Source organism: Chionomys nivalis, chromosome 7 (assembly GCF_950005125.1).
Source record: "Chionomys nivalis chromosome 7, mChiNiv1.1, whole genome shotgun sequence".
NCBI classification, from domain to species: Eukaryota; Metazoa; Chordata; class Mammalia; order Rodentia; family Cricetidae; genus Chionomys; species Chionomys nivalis.
In genome coordinates, this window is record NC_080092.1 from 55,988,725 (window position 1) to 56,003,488 (window position 14,764).

The window sequence follows — 14,764 nt, forward strand, 5'->3', positions numbered from 1 at the left end:
CTACAACCGGTAAACTGGACCTTTGGGTATAATTCCGTTCTATTTTTTTTCCTTTAATTTTAAAAAGATTTCAGTGTGTATGCGGATTTGTTTTCATGTTTTGGCAGTCAACGCCTTCACCTGCTGAGCTATCTATCTCACGGCCCCTTTGGTGGAAGTCTTAAGTCCCAGACTAAAGGGGCCTGGCTGATCCCACAGAAGACTACATCTGAGTAGTCTGGAAGAAGGGAGCACCTGACCTGTGGAGACCAGACTGTCCTCAAAGTCAGATCCTACCTCTGCCTGCATGTGCCTCACCCTCGGCACATATACCATGTGCATGCCTGGGACCGCGGGTTAGAGCCCCTGGAACTAGTTATAGATGTTTGTGAGCTGACACGTGAGTGCTGGGAACTGAACCTGGGTCCCCTGCAAGAGCAGGCTGTGTTCTTCAGCCCCTCCACTTCTCTGCCAAGGATGACTTGGAGTATCCACGCCAGCCTCAACTCCTACTCAGTTATAAAGCTGCCGAGAGGACAATGGCTTGGGATTAGGTAGGAGCCTGTGATGCCCTAGAAAGAGCAGTCTGTCACAAGTCATAGAGCAGTGTGTGGCTGGAGTGAACACTGGAATAAGAACATGGCAAGGCGGTAATCCTTAACGTGCCCAGAACTTTCTCAACACATCGGGTAATTAGGAAGAGCATCAATCTCAGAAACCCTGCAGATGGGCTCCTTAGGAAAAGGCAGTTTATTCTGTGCTGTCTTTGGCCTCTGCAACACCTAGTACAATCCAAGCCTTCAAGCTCAGAGTTCAGAAGGGATGAGGCAGTTATGGAAGAACAGGGCCATAGACCAAAAGAAAACCAACACTCAATTCTCAGGTACTGGGTTCTAAGAAGCCTAAAAGCAGGTGACCCAGTCAGAGCCTTGTCAAGTGTCCTCTTTCCCCCAAATCCTCAATCTAAACCGCTTTATTGTGCGGCAATCATTGGAGTGCCGGCCCGTTTGAGCATCACTCTCCTCTCACGGGCATTCTGGCCTTCTCATGTTTATCAAGGCTACCTGCTCCTCTTTGCTCCAGTAAGGGACAGCTGTCTTTCAACTAAGCACGGTAGGAGTGCCACGGTGGAGATTCCAGCATGCGAAGAACAGGAGGGCACGAGACAGCGGCTGCTAGAGCAAGAGGGCGCAGTTCGGAGACATTTGCTGGCCCTTCACTCTGCAAACTGGTCCAAGAACTTGAGGTAGGCCTGACGCTGGGATGCAGCTGCTGGGATGAAGTGTCCGCCAGAGTGGGTGAGGGTGACAGCCCCAAGAAATCGGCTAGCCAATTGCATACTCTCCTGAGAAGGGATGACTCGATCAGTGTCCCCAAAAACATGAAGCGAAGGTAGTGACAAGGGGCTCTGTAGGATGGATTCCTTAAGGCCAAGGCCTCGGGGGCAGAACCCCGACACAAGTATGATAAATCGCGGCAAGGGGAAGCGGGGATCGCCTGCCTGACCCAGGGCACAAACAAAAGCGGCTAGTGCAGCCCCCTGGCTGAAGCCAAGAAGTCCGTCAAAAGGCCCCAGCGAGTCCAGGGCTTTTGCCACCGTTTCCAGGGCCGCCTCCAAACCCCTGCACGCCGCAGGCTCTTCCAGCGCGGAGAAAACATCTGCTTCCTGTTCGGAAAACCACCAGCCTCGAGGCTGCTCCTCCGGAGCACAGGGCCCTAGAAGCAGATGGGAGAAGAGCACGGGACCAGGGTTAGAGGGGGCCGGGGAGAAAGGGGAGGGCAAGCTTGAGAGGGATTGGACACAGATAAAGGAGAAGATCAGGGATCGCAGGCTGGAGCCTGGGTGAGAACCGGGAGGTCCGCTGTGTTGAGGGGGCCGGTAAGTTGCGGGGCATTTCCGGAGCAGGCTTGTCTCACCGGAGTCTGGCCTGGCGCCCTCGGGAGCCGCTGCCTCGGGGACCGGATGTGGCCCGCTGAGGCACACGAGCTCTGCGCGGCCCCGCAGCGCCTTCCTCAGCGCTCCAGTCTTCTCACGGAAGCCCCGTTCGCTCTGCCGGAAGCCCGCGAGGCACAGCACTCTCAGGGGCTGCCGCGACGCCATCCCACAGAGCCACCGGAAGCGGGTCTTCACTGGGCGGAAGTGGAACCTGCGAGGGGCGGGGCCCGAGCCGATAACACCCAGAAGGCGGGGACGCGGAGGGCGGGCGCTAGGAAGACAAAAAGGTGGGGTGTAGCCGTAAATACCTGTGGCTGGAGACGCCTCAGGGAGCCGGCGGGGCAGCCTTCCGGTCTGCGTAGTTGCAACCCCCACTGGCCGGGGCTGGAGACAAGCCTCGGGAGCCCTGCTGCACCTGAGGGAGGCGGCACAGCCGGGTCTCACTACTGCGACCTCCACCCGGCAACCGAGCATTTCCCCCGGTGTCCTCAGGGCGGCGGCCGTGGCTCACGTCGCTGGGGAGGCAGCCTGAAGCCAAGGCTGTGCCTGCAGGATTACAGCTCCGCCATCTGTGAGGTCCCCGCCTACCTTGCCTAGCTGGCCGAGCTGGCCAAGACCCCGGGGTCCTGGGTCCCGACCGTGATTCACAGTCCATGGCCCTAAAGAGCTGCCGGCGTAGAAGTCCATAGGGTAGGGCTGCTGCCAGGAAATGTCCTTCAGGGCCACGGCCGCCTAGGGAAGAAAATGACAGCAATACTTTTTTTTTTGGCCTCTGCATTAGTAAATCTGACCAAAGCCTAAGAAGGGTATTATCTATTATTACAGAATATATACTACAAAAAGGAAATGTGAGGTAAGACTCATTTACACAGAGAGTCAGGTGTGGTGGCTCTTGCCTCTCAGCACTGCAGTTTCGGCCATCCTGGGTATTAAGACCAATTTGTTTGTTTGGTTTTTTTGAGATAGGGTCTCTCTGTATAACAGTCCCGGCTGTCCTGAAACTTGCTCTGTAGATCAGGCTGGCCTCGAACTCACTGAGATTCGCCTGCCTCTGCCTCCCAAGTGTTGGAATTAAAGGTATGTGCTACCACTGCCCGGCAGGCCAGTTCTTAAATACACAAACCAACAAAACTACGAAGCAAGATGGTGGCCCAACCTCGGAACATGTTTACCCATGCCAGCCATCCCACAAGCCTCCCTCGACAGAATGTATAAAGTTCACTTCCCAGCAGATTTTCCAAATGTAGTTGATTACCTCGTATGGTGTCAGCAGTGGCTTGGAAAAGGCTGAACCCCAGTCAATGGAGAGGCGTGGACATGCCACCTGCACCCACCTAAGAAGAGAAGTCAGTAAGACTTGACATGGAACCTGGTGGTGGTGGCCCATGCCTTTAATCTTAGCACTCGGGAGGCAGAGGCAGGCGAGGGGGGGGGAAAGACGCCATGGAGAGCACCTCTCTCTGAGGTACCACCCTGAAAAACATGACTATTTGGACCATTTGTAAACAGTATGTATTGATTCACTGTTGTTAAGAGTACTATATACTGTTGGGAAGGTAACTCTAAAGTGCTTGCCTTGTAAGCCAAGGAGTTGACCTTAACTCCTAGAACTACTGCATTTAAAAAAAGGAAAAAAATGTGTGTGTGTGTGTGTGTCATATACACTTGTATCCCTGCACTAGGGAGGTCCAGACAGGTGGATTGCAAGCTCCAGGTCAGTGAGAGACCCTGTCTCAGAAAATTTAAAAGAGAGAGAAAGGGTGGACAGCACCTGAAGGTGGACACCAGAGCTCCACATATGCACCAGCTGGGGCGGTGGTGGCACATGTGAGTTCGAGGCCCACCTGGTCTACAGAGCAAGTTCCAGTATAGCCAGAGAAACCCTATCTCCACCTTAAGTGAATCAAATTCAGGTTATCAGACCTTTACTCCATAAGGCCTCTCCCCAGGCCCCTAAAAGCCTTCTGGGGGTAGTTCTTCTGTGGGCGGTTACCCCCTTAGAACCAAAGTTTGAACACAGTACCCTCACACTCACCCACCAGACTATCTTGGATGGTCAGACAAAACAGTGGCTCATGGTCAAGGATGGCCCCTGTTAGATAAGTGCTTGATAAATATTAAAATTTCAGGACCACATATGCAATCCCCATTGGCTGTGGCCTTAAGTCAGTGCTGGGCAGAACCTAGTTTCTAAGCTCCCTTTAGCTGGTCACCCTACAAAGGCAAGATGAGGGAACTCACACATCCACCTCAGGAAGTAGACTGAGCTTGCTGGGAAAGATCTCAGAGAGCAGAAGCCTCACGAAGGGAAGTCCCAAGTCTTTAAGCCGAGATTCCAAGTGCTGTTGGGAGAAGGGGGCCCAATTAGAGTCTCTGATGAAGCAGCCAAAGCTAGGTACTTTGGCCTACAGATTTCTCCGGCTACTTTCCTGCCGGTCCCCTCCTCCTGATGCCAAACCCTCTCACCTCCAGGATCTTGGGACTACCCTGGCGACCCAAAGTTCCCAGAATAAGGCCCCAGGACTTGGCTGAGCGTGCTGCAGCAATGGCTTCCTGGCGAATGGCTTGCATGCGCTGGTGATCATAGTGCTCTCTGGAGAGGACTTTGCTATATGGGTCATACCTGGAAAGGTGGCCAGGATCACTGTGACAGTCAGAGTCACACTGTCTGAGAGAGTTCCCGACACAGGATCTAAGCAAGGAATTAAGGAATCTGGCCCCAGGCAGGAATCCACATTGTTACTGAGGAGATCAGCTAAGGCAGGGGAGAGGAAGGGAGTGTTTTAGGAGCTTCGCATGACTACCGGGTAGGCAACAGCAGTTTGGGGTCTAAATTCCAGATGTGCCTCAGCCAGGGATGGCTGCCATTTAGTGAACAGGGGATGTGGAATAGCCTATGAAGGCCTCCAGGGCAGAGATTCTCACCCTGCCACAGATGTTCAGCCCTCCCCAGCCTATACCTGTAAGCAGGGACATTAGGGTTGGCAATCATGACAGACTCCAGATGGAAACGGCCATCTCCAAGATACCTGCAGGGTGGAAAGAGTATGTAAGTGGGCTGAAGAGATGGCTCAGAGGTTAAGAGCACTGCCTGCTCTTCCAAAGGTCCTGAGTTCAATTCCCAGCAACCACATGGTGGCTCTCAACCATCTGTAATGAGGTCTGGTGCTCTCTTCTGGCCTGCAGGCATACACACAGACAGAATATTGTATACATAATAAATAAAATATTTTTTTTAAAAAAAAGAGTATGTAAGTGTGGTATGGGGTAGCACAGGGGTACCCCAGCTTATAGGTCCAGATGACTGAGTCCTCAGCCACCAGTGCTGCTGAGGCAGTTCTCAATTCACATTAGGGCCTCTCATATGTACAGCAAGGAGCTGGACTTAGATGCCTGGAAAACACCTCTAGCTGTGCATTCAGTCTTCCGAGCAAAAAGTAAAGGAAATGCCAAGGCTGACGAAAGGCCACCTGGGCTCAGGAGAGCCTAATTTGAAAGCTAAGTTTCTCTTTTATTAAGCTAAGTTTCTCTTTTATTAAGCTCAACACAGACATAAATTATGTTCAGAGTAGGCAGTGGTGCTGCACACCTTTAATCCCAGCACTCAGGAGTCAGAGGCAGGCAGATCTCTGTGAGTTCAAGGCCAGCCTGGTCTACAGAGCTACAGGAGAAACCCTGACTCAGAAAAAAGATAGATAGATAATAAAGAGAGAGGGAAGGAAGGAAGGAGAGAGAAAGAAAGAGAGAAAGAAGCTGGGTGGTGGTGGTCCACCAGGCAGTGTTGGTGCACGCCTTTAAACCCAGCACTCGGGCCGGGCGGTGGTGGCGCACGCCTTTAATCCCAGCACTCGGGAGGCAGAGGCAGGCGGATCTCTGTGAGTTCGAGGCCAGCCTGGTCTACAAAGGGAGTTCCAGGACAGGCTCCAAAGCTACAGAGAAACCCTGTCTCGAAAAACCAAATAAATAAATAAATAAATAAATAAATAAATAAATAAATAAACCCAGCACTCGGGAGGCAGAAGAAGACAGATCTCTGTGTTTGAGGTCAGCCTGGTCTACAGAGTGAGTTCCAGGGCAGTCAAAGCTACATAGGGAAACCCTGTTTCAAATCCAAAGTAAATAATAAAGACATGAAAATTTTTAAGTGTATATTCTATAGGCTGCAGAGGAGTTCCAGGGTACACAGAGGCTACTCTAGAACCAGATCAGCACTGGCCCAGTAGTTATAACAACTGCTATTTCCTGGTCTTCTGATTTGTCAGGTACAGTGACTCATGTCCTTTTTTTCCTTGGCTTGTTTGTTTGTTTTGAGACAGGGTTTCTCTGTGTAGCCTGGGCTATCCTGGAACTCGCTCTGTACACCAGGCTGGCCTTGAACTCATGTACCGCCCTCATGCCTTTAATCCCAGAACCTGAGAGGCAGAGAGGCAGGGGGATCTCTATGAATTTGAGGCTAACATGGACGACACAGTGAATTCCAGGATAGCCAAGGCTACACAGTGAGATCCTGTCTCAAAGAATAAAACAAAACCCACTTGCTCAAAGCTACACAGTATCAAGCAATGCATCTGAGATTTGACACCAGGCTTCCTCACTTGGCTACACTGAACATACCCTCCGAGATGCACTCTCTTATAGTACCTTCCTGAGACCTGGAGAGTCCAGAGCTTATAAGAGAATTCATCGGTGGCAGCTGCTCTCTCTCTCTTGAAGACCATACATCCTTCTGAGGCCTGCACTCAGAGTGTCTCCCTCACCACACATTTTTTTTTTTTTTTTTTTTTTTGGTTTTTCGAGACAGGGTTTCTCTGTGGTTTTGGAGTCTGTCCTGGAACTAGCTCTTGTAGACCAGGCTGGTCTCGAACTCACAGAGATCCGCCTGCCTCTGCCTCCCGAGTGCTGGGATTAAAGGCGTGTGCCACCACCGCCCGGCTTCACCACACATCTTGAAGCCCCGGATGATGGGCACCCATTATGCTGGCACACATACATGGGGAATGGCCCTCAGGGAACAGGGCTGCCAGGTCTGACCTGCGGAAGGCCTGCCTATAAGTGAGCCTAAAGGCAGAGTATCCTATTCGGGTGTAGCAAAACCTGTGGGACCAGCACCCAAAGCTCTTAGGGGTGGGACTGAGCCACAGTGCCCCACCCACCGCTCTTGCCATTAGCTAGGAAAGGACTCCCCTCCCAACCAGAATCAGAACCAGAGGAGCTGTCGGCTCAGAGGCTGGTTGCATTCACACAACATTAAGCATTTCCATTACCTAAAATAATTAGGCGGCAGGAGACACGCTGCTCCTGCTTGTTAGCTGTCCGGATGCTAAATTAATGGGGCTACAGCCTGGGCGTGCCCATTCATCTTCTCCAATTATATTCCCTCCACTTCTACCCATCCCAATCCCCCCATCAGGCCATCTGAGTTCCGTCTCCACCCTAGGCATAGCCGTCTGGATGGAAGATGGAACACCAGGAAGGTGCAGGTAAACCTCAAGTGTCGTCCCCCACCTGCCCCCCCCACCCACTTGCAAGGTGACCTTGAGTGCACAGATTAGGAGCTTTAGACCCAGCCTCTTCTCCTGCATCAGGAGCCTGAGGCTCCTTCCCTGAGTGGGTTCTGTATGTCCCTGCAAACTAGCCTCCATTTCTAACTTACACAACAGCTTCTACTCCCTTGGGTAGTCGAGGGGATGTGCAGCCGAGGATCTCCCCAGGGGACAGGGGCTTGCACTGTGGGACACTGACATGATAATCAGCTTTCAGCTCCTGTGCAGCTGCCTGTATTGACAATGAGGGAAGGGAAATAAGTCACTGGGAGAAATTCAGGGCCAGAGAAAGAGGTCAGAGCAGCAGGCACGGGAGCCAGGAGCACCCTGGAGTACCCTCTCTACCCCCATGGGATGCTGGCAAACTTACCTGCAGAGTTGACACAAACTGAATGGTGCTGACCAGAGCAAGGGAGCTGCCTGGGGTAAAGGTGAGGCGGACCGAGTCCAGAAGGTGGGCTGTATCTATCCGGATATCCACAAAGACATACAACACACGGAAATCTTGAACTGATGTATCCATGGGAACTACAGAGAAGAGTTCAAAACACTGTTCTAAAAGGCAGGAGGAGCAGGGAGCCTTGCCCAGTCCCAGTGGCTTCGGCTTGGGGGAGATTAGGAGAGGAAGGCGGGTCACAGTTTCCTAGAACTCTTCCTCATCACTTAGCTGGGTACCCAGCCTATTCTATCACCAAGAGCCTTCCTTTCAAGCACCTGCATCTGCCAGGTGTGGCAACGCACACCTGCAATCCTAGCAGCTGGGAGGCCAAAACAGGACAGCTGCTAGGTTCCAGGCCTTCCTGAGCTATAGAGTGAGACTGTCTCACAGAAACAAACAAAAACATGAAACATGCACAGCATGTTTGACTACTGTCTCAGTGAGACAGCAGCATGATTTCCAAGGCAGCCAAATCCAGAGGAAAGAGCCCAAAGCAGAAAGGCCGAAGTCATCCTGGAAACCAGAAGGGATTCTGGGCTTGCAAGCAGGACAAGAGCACATGACAGAGAAGGCTACCCTGCAGCCTGCCTCCCTGCCAGTACTCTGGTGTCCCAGCCCATCATACCTAGACAGCTGTGGCCATAGTGCACCAGAAAGTCGACTCCCAAGGCCCTTGCAGTAAAGTCATCTACACAGCAAGCCCCGTAGGTCACGTCGCCCATCACCACCACTTCAGCCTTTGTGAACCTGTAGGGGTGGGGTTGAGGAAGCCATGGGACGGTGACACAGAATGAGTCTGGAGACAGTCCTAGCTCTGGAGGTGTCTCAGGACCGAGCTCTTCTTTCCCCACATCTTCCAAGTCCTTGAGTCGGCAGCTGCCAACCAAGTAGGAGGGTGCAGCTGCCACCTCCCTCAGCCCTGGCAGCAGCTCCTGGAACAGTTGCTATGTGAGGATATGTCTGCAGCACCCTGCCCAGCCCTAGACTGCAAGCAGGACCCCTACCCGACAGAAGTGTGTGCACAGAGCCCAACACAGACCACCCCCCAGACTCTGACTCATTATACCCAGGCAACAAAAGATCTCCCCACCCTCCCTCACAAGCACTGGCACTGTTGTCCATGTGGGCATGGATGCATGGATACATAACGGCCTCCCCCTGCCCAGACCCCACCAACTCCCCACCCTTAGGCAAGGCCATGGGTGCCCAGGATGGGGAGGACCCATGCATAGCTCCCCCATAGCACATGGCGCTGCCCACACTCCTCATGCATCAGGACGAGTGGGCTCTGGACAGCACATTGTTATGAGATCTGTTGCCAGGCCTGAATCACTGGGGGGGAGGGGGCAGGGTGGGTAAGAAAGACCCTGTACCCTAAACTCACCGCTGGAACAGCAGGAGGCTGAGTTCTCCCAGGAGGAGCCCATACCTGGGCACAGATGCTGGCTCTGTGACTGGGTTCCCCCAGTCTTCCTCTAGGGTGTAGTGGGGGAAGCTAAACGGTTGCCAATCTGCCCCCCTTCTCCACCCCTTCCCCAAATCAGGCTGTGCACAGAAGCAGATTATTCAGCTCCTTAGAATGCAGCCCAGGCTCTGAGTCAGCCAGAGCACTTAATTTTTTATAGATTAAAATGTATGCAAATTGGCCTGAGCCCCAGAGAGCATCCCCAAGGGGCAAGAGGGTGGGAGCAGGGAAGTGGGTCTGTGGTGGCAGGGAGGGAGAGGGGTGAGGGCAGCAGCAGGGAAGTGGGAGGTTCTCAGCACGAGATGACCTCCCCTTTCTTCAATCCCCTCCCTGTGCTCCTGCTGGCTCCAGATGGCTGAGCACTGTTCCCCCACCCCCCCAGCAATGGCTCATTGTCATGAAGAAGAAACTTAGAAGGAGGGGGTAGAGGAACTGAATACCTTTCCCTAGGCATCTCTCTCCTCTGCCACCCATGCCTACTCCCACCCAAACTGAGCCAGAGAAAAAGAGGCACCCTCTTCAACTCCCCAACCTCTCACCCCTTAACAGCAGACCCTCACCCATTTAGGTTCCTCCCAGATGCTACCACCTGCTCTGGCCTAGAAACTAGAATTAACTTCTTTGCCTTTGTCCAGATTATACAGGGGAAGGGAGTTTTGTGTTGAGTTTTCCCCTGTGTGTGTATATATTTGCAGGAGGCTTAGGGCTAGCCAGTGTGGTCCAGAAGAGAAAAATTAGGCTAACAGGCCTACCTATATTGGGCAAAGACTCAGCTGGCTCTCTAGTGCCCAAGCCTTACCTTTCCAAGATATCCACAATGGTGCAGGCAAAGAGGAGGAGGCCTTCTGGCATTTGTAAGGCCACTGCAAGACAAAGAAGACATGAAAGCAGAGGGCCAGAGATGGGACACAGGGACATGGCTGTGTCTGAGCAGGCAATCTCTCCAACCTCACCCCAGCTCCATCCTCTGGGGCCTCACCCTTCTTGGCCTGGGCTTGCTGGATCCTCCAGATGGTCTTCGGGATCTCAAAGTTGTAGTTAGAAGGCAGGGCTTGGACAGCAGTCTGTAGCTGGGGGTTGTTCAGGATCTCAGCGGGGATCTGATTGGCAAGTCGACCCCGAGAGATGCGCCCTAGAACAAACATAAGGCTTGGGTCTGCATCTGCCCTAGACCCCAGGCAACCAGAGCCACTTACTTAATCTGTTAATACTAAGCTGAAGGCCCACGTTCTACACACAAAGGACGTCCACCCAGCTTTTGCTTCAATTGAATCATCCTACAAACAGAGATAGCCCATACACCAGGCAAAAACTTGCATAATTTACTTCTATGCCATGAGATCACTAGCATAGAAGTAACCATAAATCATAAACAGGGGTGTGGTTCACCCAAGACTAGAAATGACTGAAAAGCAAAGGAGCATGAGTCTGGTCACACAACTGCAGTCCCATTGACTTGGTCCACATTGATTAACTCATGCCTTCATCCCTCTTCTCAGTTAAAAGGGGACTAAAGCTGGGCGTGGTGTGTACACTCGAGGCAGGAGGATGGAGGTGTCAAGACCAACAAGGGGGGATGCCAGGCGGTGGTGGCGCACACCTTTAATCCCAGCACTCCAAGAGGCAGAGGCAGGCGGATCTCTGTAAGTTTGAGGTCAGCCTAGTCTACAAGAGCTAGTTCCAGGACAGGCCCCAAAAGCTACAGAGAAACCCTGTCTCAAAAAACAAAACAAAAAAACAAAAAAAGACCAACAAGGACAACATAAAAGACCTTGTCTCCAAAAAACAAAAGCCCATCTCTAAATTTGAGGTTAGCCTGGCCTATACACAACGAGTGCCAAGCCACCCAGAGCGACATAGCGAGACCCAGTCTCAGCAAGCAGCAACAACAACAAACCCCACAAGAATCAAGGGTGAAGAAAAGGTAAAGTGCTTGTCACATAAGCATGAGGACCCTGAGTTCAGAACCCCCAGCACCCACCCCTCCCACACACAAAGCTGATCACAACAACAATACAAAGTCAGGTGGTGGCGGCAGTCAGGATCTCTGTGACTTCAATGCCAGCCTGATCTACAGAGTGAGTTCCAGGACAAAACAGAGCTACTGAGCTATTACACAGAGAAACCCTGTCTTGATAAAAAGCTGCTCACAACAGCAGGCCCATGTTTTCAGAGCTGGCCTGTTGGACAGCCAGTCTAGGCAAATCACTGAGCTCCGGGTTCACTGCAGATGGGGTGCTGCAGACGGCTTAGCAGTTGTGAGCACTGGTTACTGACAACAGCTGCAACTCCAACTCCAGGGGATCCAACACCCATTTCTGGTCTCCCGGGGTCCCTGTGCATGTGTGCATACAGGAAACACACATACACAAATAAAAAACTAAATCCTTAAAAAACAAGTAAACAGCCAGGTGATGGTGGCGCACACCTTTAATCCCAGCACCTGGGAGGCAAAGGCAGGCGGATCTGTTAGTTTGAAGCCAGCCTGGTCTACAAGAACTAGTTCCAGGACAGGCTCTAAAACTACACTGAAACCGTGTCTCGAAAAACCAAAACAAACAAACAAACAAAAAACCGAAGGTGGAACACTGGAAAGATGACTCAGGGTAACGGTGCCTGCCTCTAAGCCTGAGGACCTAAGTTCAATTCCCTGACCCCTATGGTAAGAAGAGAACTGACTCCCTTGAGTGATGTTATGATCTCCACACAATGCTGCTGTACAGTTGTGTGTGCACACAATACATACACAACAAATAAATGTTTATTTTATTCTTTTTTCTCTGAGATAGGGTCTCTCTGTGTAGCCTTGGCTGTCATAGAACTCACTCTGTAGACCAGGCTGGCCTCAAACTCAGAAATCCACCTGCCTCTGCCAGGATTAAAGGTGTACCACCCTGCCTGGCTTAAAAAAATTTTTTTAATTAAAAAGGTGGAGAGCAAGGCACCTGACACTGACCTCTGGTCTACATACACACGCATGCGCGCGTACAAACACACACACACACGGTCCACACAGACCACACACTTGCACACACACACACACACACAAAATTAAGCTGGGCATGGTACAGAAGGCCTGTAATCCCTGCTACTTAGGTAGGAAAATCAAAAGTTCACAGCCAGAGTTAGTTGTATAACTCAGGCTGCTTGCTTAGCATGTACAAGGTCCTGGTTCAATCCCCAGTATCTTATCTCCTCTCTCTCTCTCTCTCTCCCTCTCTCTGTAATTTTTAAAAATTTGGGTGGTGGCGGTCATGGTTACTCGTTTAGGTTACAGTGAAACCCTGTCTCAAAGCAGTCACAATTGGCAGCAGAGGGGGGCAGCTCAGTCGTTAAGAGCACATGCTGCTTTCCTAAAGGACCAGCGTTTGAGTCCCAACACCCTCACTGGGCAGCTTGTAACCACTCCAGCTGCAGGGGAATCTGACAGTTTCTTCCTCCTCTTCTGTCACCCACATACACATAAAAGAAAACTTTAAAAAACCTCTTTTAAAGGGAAATAAACTCCATACAGTGAATTAACAAGTTCCCTAGCCTGCATCCCTTATGTTTGTTCAAGGGCAGAAAGAACACACTTTAGTACCATCAGAGGACAAACAGATAAGAAGAGTGACCTTATACATTAGGAAGAACATTCTAGCCTGGGCAGAGAGGTATATAAATACGCCCTTGAACAAAAAGAAAACAGTGAAGCCAGCAGGATAGCCTAGAGGCCTGTATGTAAACCTGAGGGTCTGGGCTCCATCCCTGGGCCCCACACAAAGGGAGAAAACTGACTTCATTAGCTGTCCTTTGACCCCCATAGGCACTGTGACACACACGTCAAATAAATAAGTAAAATGAATGTGTAAAAAAATCTAAATTTTAAAAAATATTCCATTTCTGGTTTTTTTTTTTGTTTAAGGCTCACCAGCAAGGAATTCTCCTGGACATCCTATTCTCCCAGGACAGGGTCTTACTAGGAGCCAAACAGTTTGGAGATGTGAAAAGACAAGAAATGAATTTAGTCATCCGTATCTACAGAGCCTGTGTTCTATAGCAGAACTTCTGCTGGGGTCCTGTGATAGGAGGACCTCCCAGACCTGTCCACTCATCTACTGTGGTGGAGGGCTGTGTTGAAGAACTCTATAGCCTGGTAGGCTGGGGCCCTGAGACCATATTTAAATATTACCGCTGTCAGAGCATTTGGTCAGTTGTTTTCATGGCTTTGGACAAACTAGGTTAGATTTGACCGCTTCCCGGCAGAATCTCCTAGACAGGTCCAACTCCCTTGCGGTCTTTTTGGACGGGGCACACGTGCTAGAGGGAGGAGCAGTAGGCACCTCCTCCTTTTTCAAGGATGTCACCTGTTTTCATCAGTGCACCTCGCCCCCCATTTGAGTAGAGATCCTTAGGCCCGGGTAGTACTTTAGTCCTTATACCTAGTACAGGGCTGGCATTTAGTGGGCGCTGGTTAGTGCCTGGTGAAGGATATCAAGCGCCTCTTCGCATAAATAAAACCATTCTTTCCGAGTCCACTTGTAAAACGCGACACGCACCCTTCCCTCTGGATCTGTCTTACTGACACTCTTCCGGAGTCAGTCTGCCAGCCCGGATTGGGTGTAGTTCCACCTTGAGGATCATAAACTCCCAGGAGGGACAGCTCTTCCCGCCCCGAAACACTGGGTCCCTGGGTCTCTGGTGATGGGAGTCCAAAACTTCTAACAGCATGAGACTCTCGGGTCTCAAGGAGAAAGGAGTCACCTTCCGCCCTGTCCCTGACCTGGGGGGTCCCACCCGAGATACAAAGACTTCAGACACAGCGTTGCTGCACCCACCTCTGCCAGGGCCGACTCGGCTTCCTGGCTCCGCTGTCTCGGAAACAACCAGCGCCGCCATCACCCCAGAGCCCACGTGGGGACCAAAAAGGCAGTGCTGGAAGAACGCGGAGAACCCAGGCGGCACTATCGACAGCCGAGCGGCAGGCAGAGGGCGGGGACTCTCGCAGGGCGGAGACAAAAGAGAGATGTGGGCGGTACTACAATGGGCCGCCTTCGGTCCAAAAGGTCTGGACTCTCAGGACACTCCAGTCCTCTAGTGGTCTCAAGAGTTGCCTTCTGAACGACTTTGTCGCCACGCTCTTCCCTGGCCTGGTTCAAAGCTGTCACTGGCCGATAAGTGTGCCTGAGCGAGTTCTGCCGACCTTCCTGTTGCTCCCCACCCTCACCCTCGTTCTTTTTTGGTAAGCAGTAGTCTGTCAGCTGACATGGACACATTCTCTACCCCAGAGGACGCTGCTGTCCCAGAAGAATGGAGCCTTAGCGTCTACCAGCCCAGCTCCCAAGCTGAAAATTTGATGTGGATTGCTGGGCGCCCACCATGTGGAGGGTTGATATGAGAGAAGCTGGAAACTATAAAGGCTT

The 14,764-nt window shown here is 51.7% G+C and overlaps 2 protein-coding genes across 3 annotated transcripts; both read right to left on the reverse strand.

Moving 5' to 3' along the window:
* Positions 1-1,195: 1,195 nt before the first annotated feature.
* Positions 1,196-2,080, reverse strand: Ovca2 (OVCA2 serine hydrolase domain containing). Its single transcript, XM_057773946.1, has one exon. The coding sequence runs from the start codon at positions 2,078-2,080 to the stop codon at positions 1,196-1,198; it is 885 nt and encodes a 294-aa protein (XP_057629929.1).
* Positions 1,562-14,289, reverse strand: Dph1 (diphthamide biosynthesis 1). Of its 2 annotated transcripts, none has more exons than XM_057774993.1 (13): positions 14,180-14,289; positions 10,342-10,494; positions 10,162-10,225; positions 8,523-8,644; positions 7,829-7,986; positions 7,569-7,690; positions 4,876-4,944; positions 4,382-4,538; positions 4,157-4,257; positions 3,171-3,249; positions 2,504-2,647; positions 2,224-2,330; positions 1,562-1,695 (listed from the first exon to the last, which is right to left on the reverse strand). In XM_057774993.1, exons 1-12 carry the CDS (start codon positions 14,238-14,240, stop codon positions 2,241-2,243), a joined length of 1,320 nt encoding a protein of 439 aa, XP_057630976.1. In that variant the 5' UTR covers positions 14,241-14,289; the 3' UTR covers positions 1,562-1,695; positions 2,224-2,240. The 2 variants fall into 2 exon arrangements, with proteins under 2 accessions (XP_057630976.1, XP_057630977.1); XM_057774994.1 differs by lacking the exon at positions 1,562-1,695 and adding an exon at positions 2,021-2,126.
* Positions 14,290-14,764: the final 475 nt, after the last annotated feature.

Coding starts and splice junctions, on each gene's coding strand:
- Ovca2 (XM_057773946.1), bottom strand. CDS start 2,080: ATGGCGTCGCGGCAGCCCCTGAGAGTGCTGTGCCTCGCGGGCTTCCGG.
- Dph1 (XM_057774993.1), bottom strand. CDS start 14,240: ATGGCGGCGCTGGTTGTTTCCGAGACAGCGGAGCCAGGAAGCCGAGTC. Junction 10,495..14,179: donor CCGAGTCGGCCCTGGCAGAG/GTGGGTGCAGCA, acceptor TGTTTGTTCTAG/GGCGCATCTCTCGGGGTCGA. Junction 2,648..3,170: donor CACTGCTGACACCATACGAG/GTAATCAACTAC, acceptor TTTCTTCCCTAG/GCGGCCGTGGCCCTGAAGGA.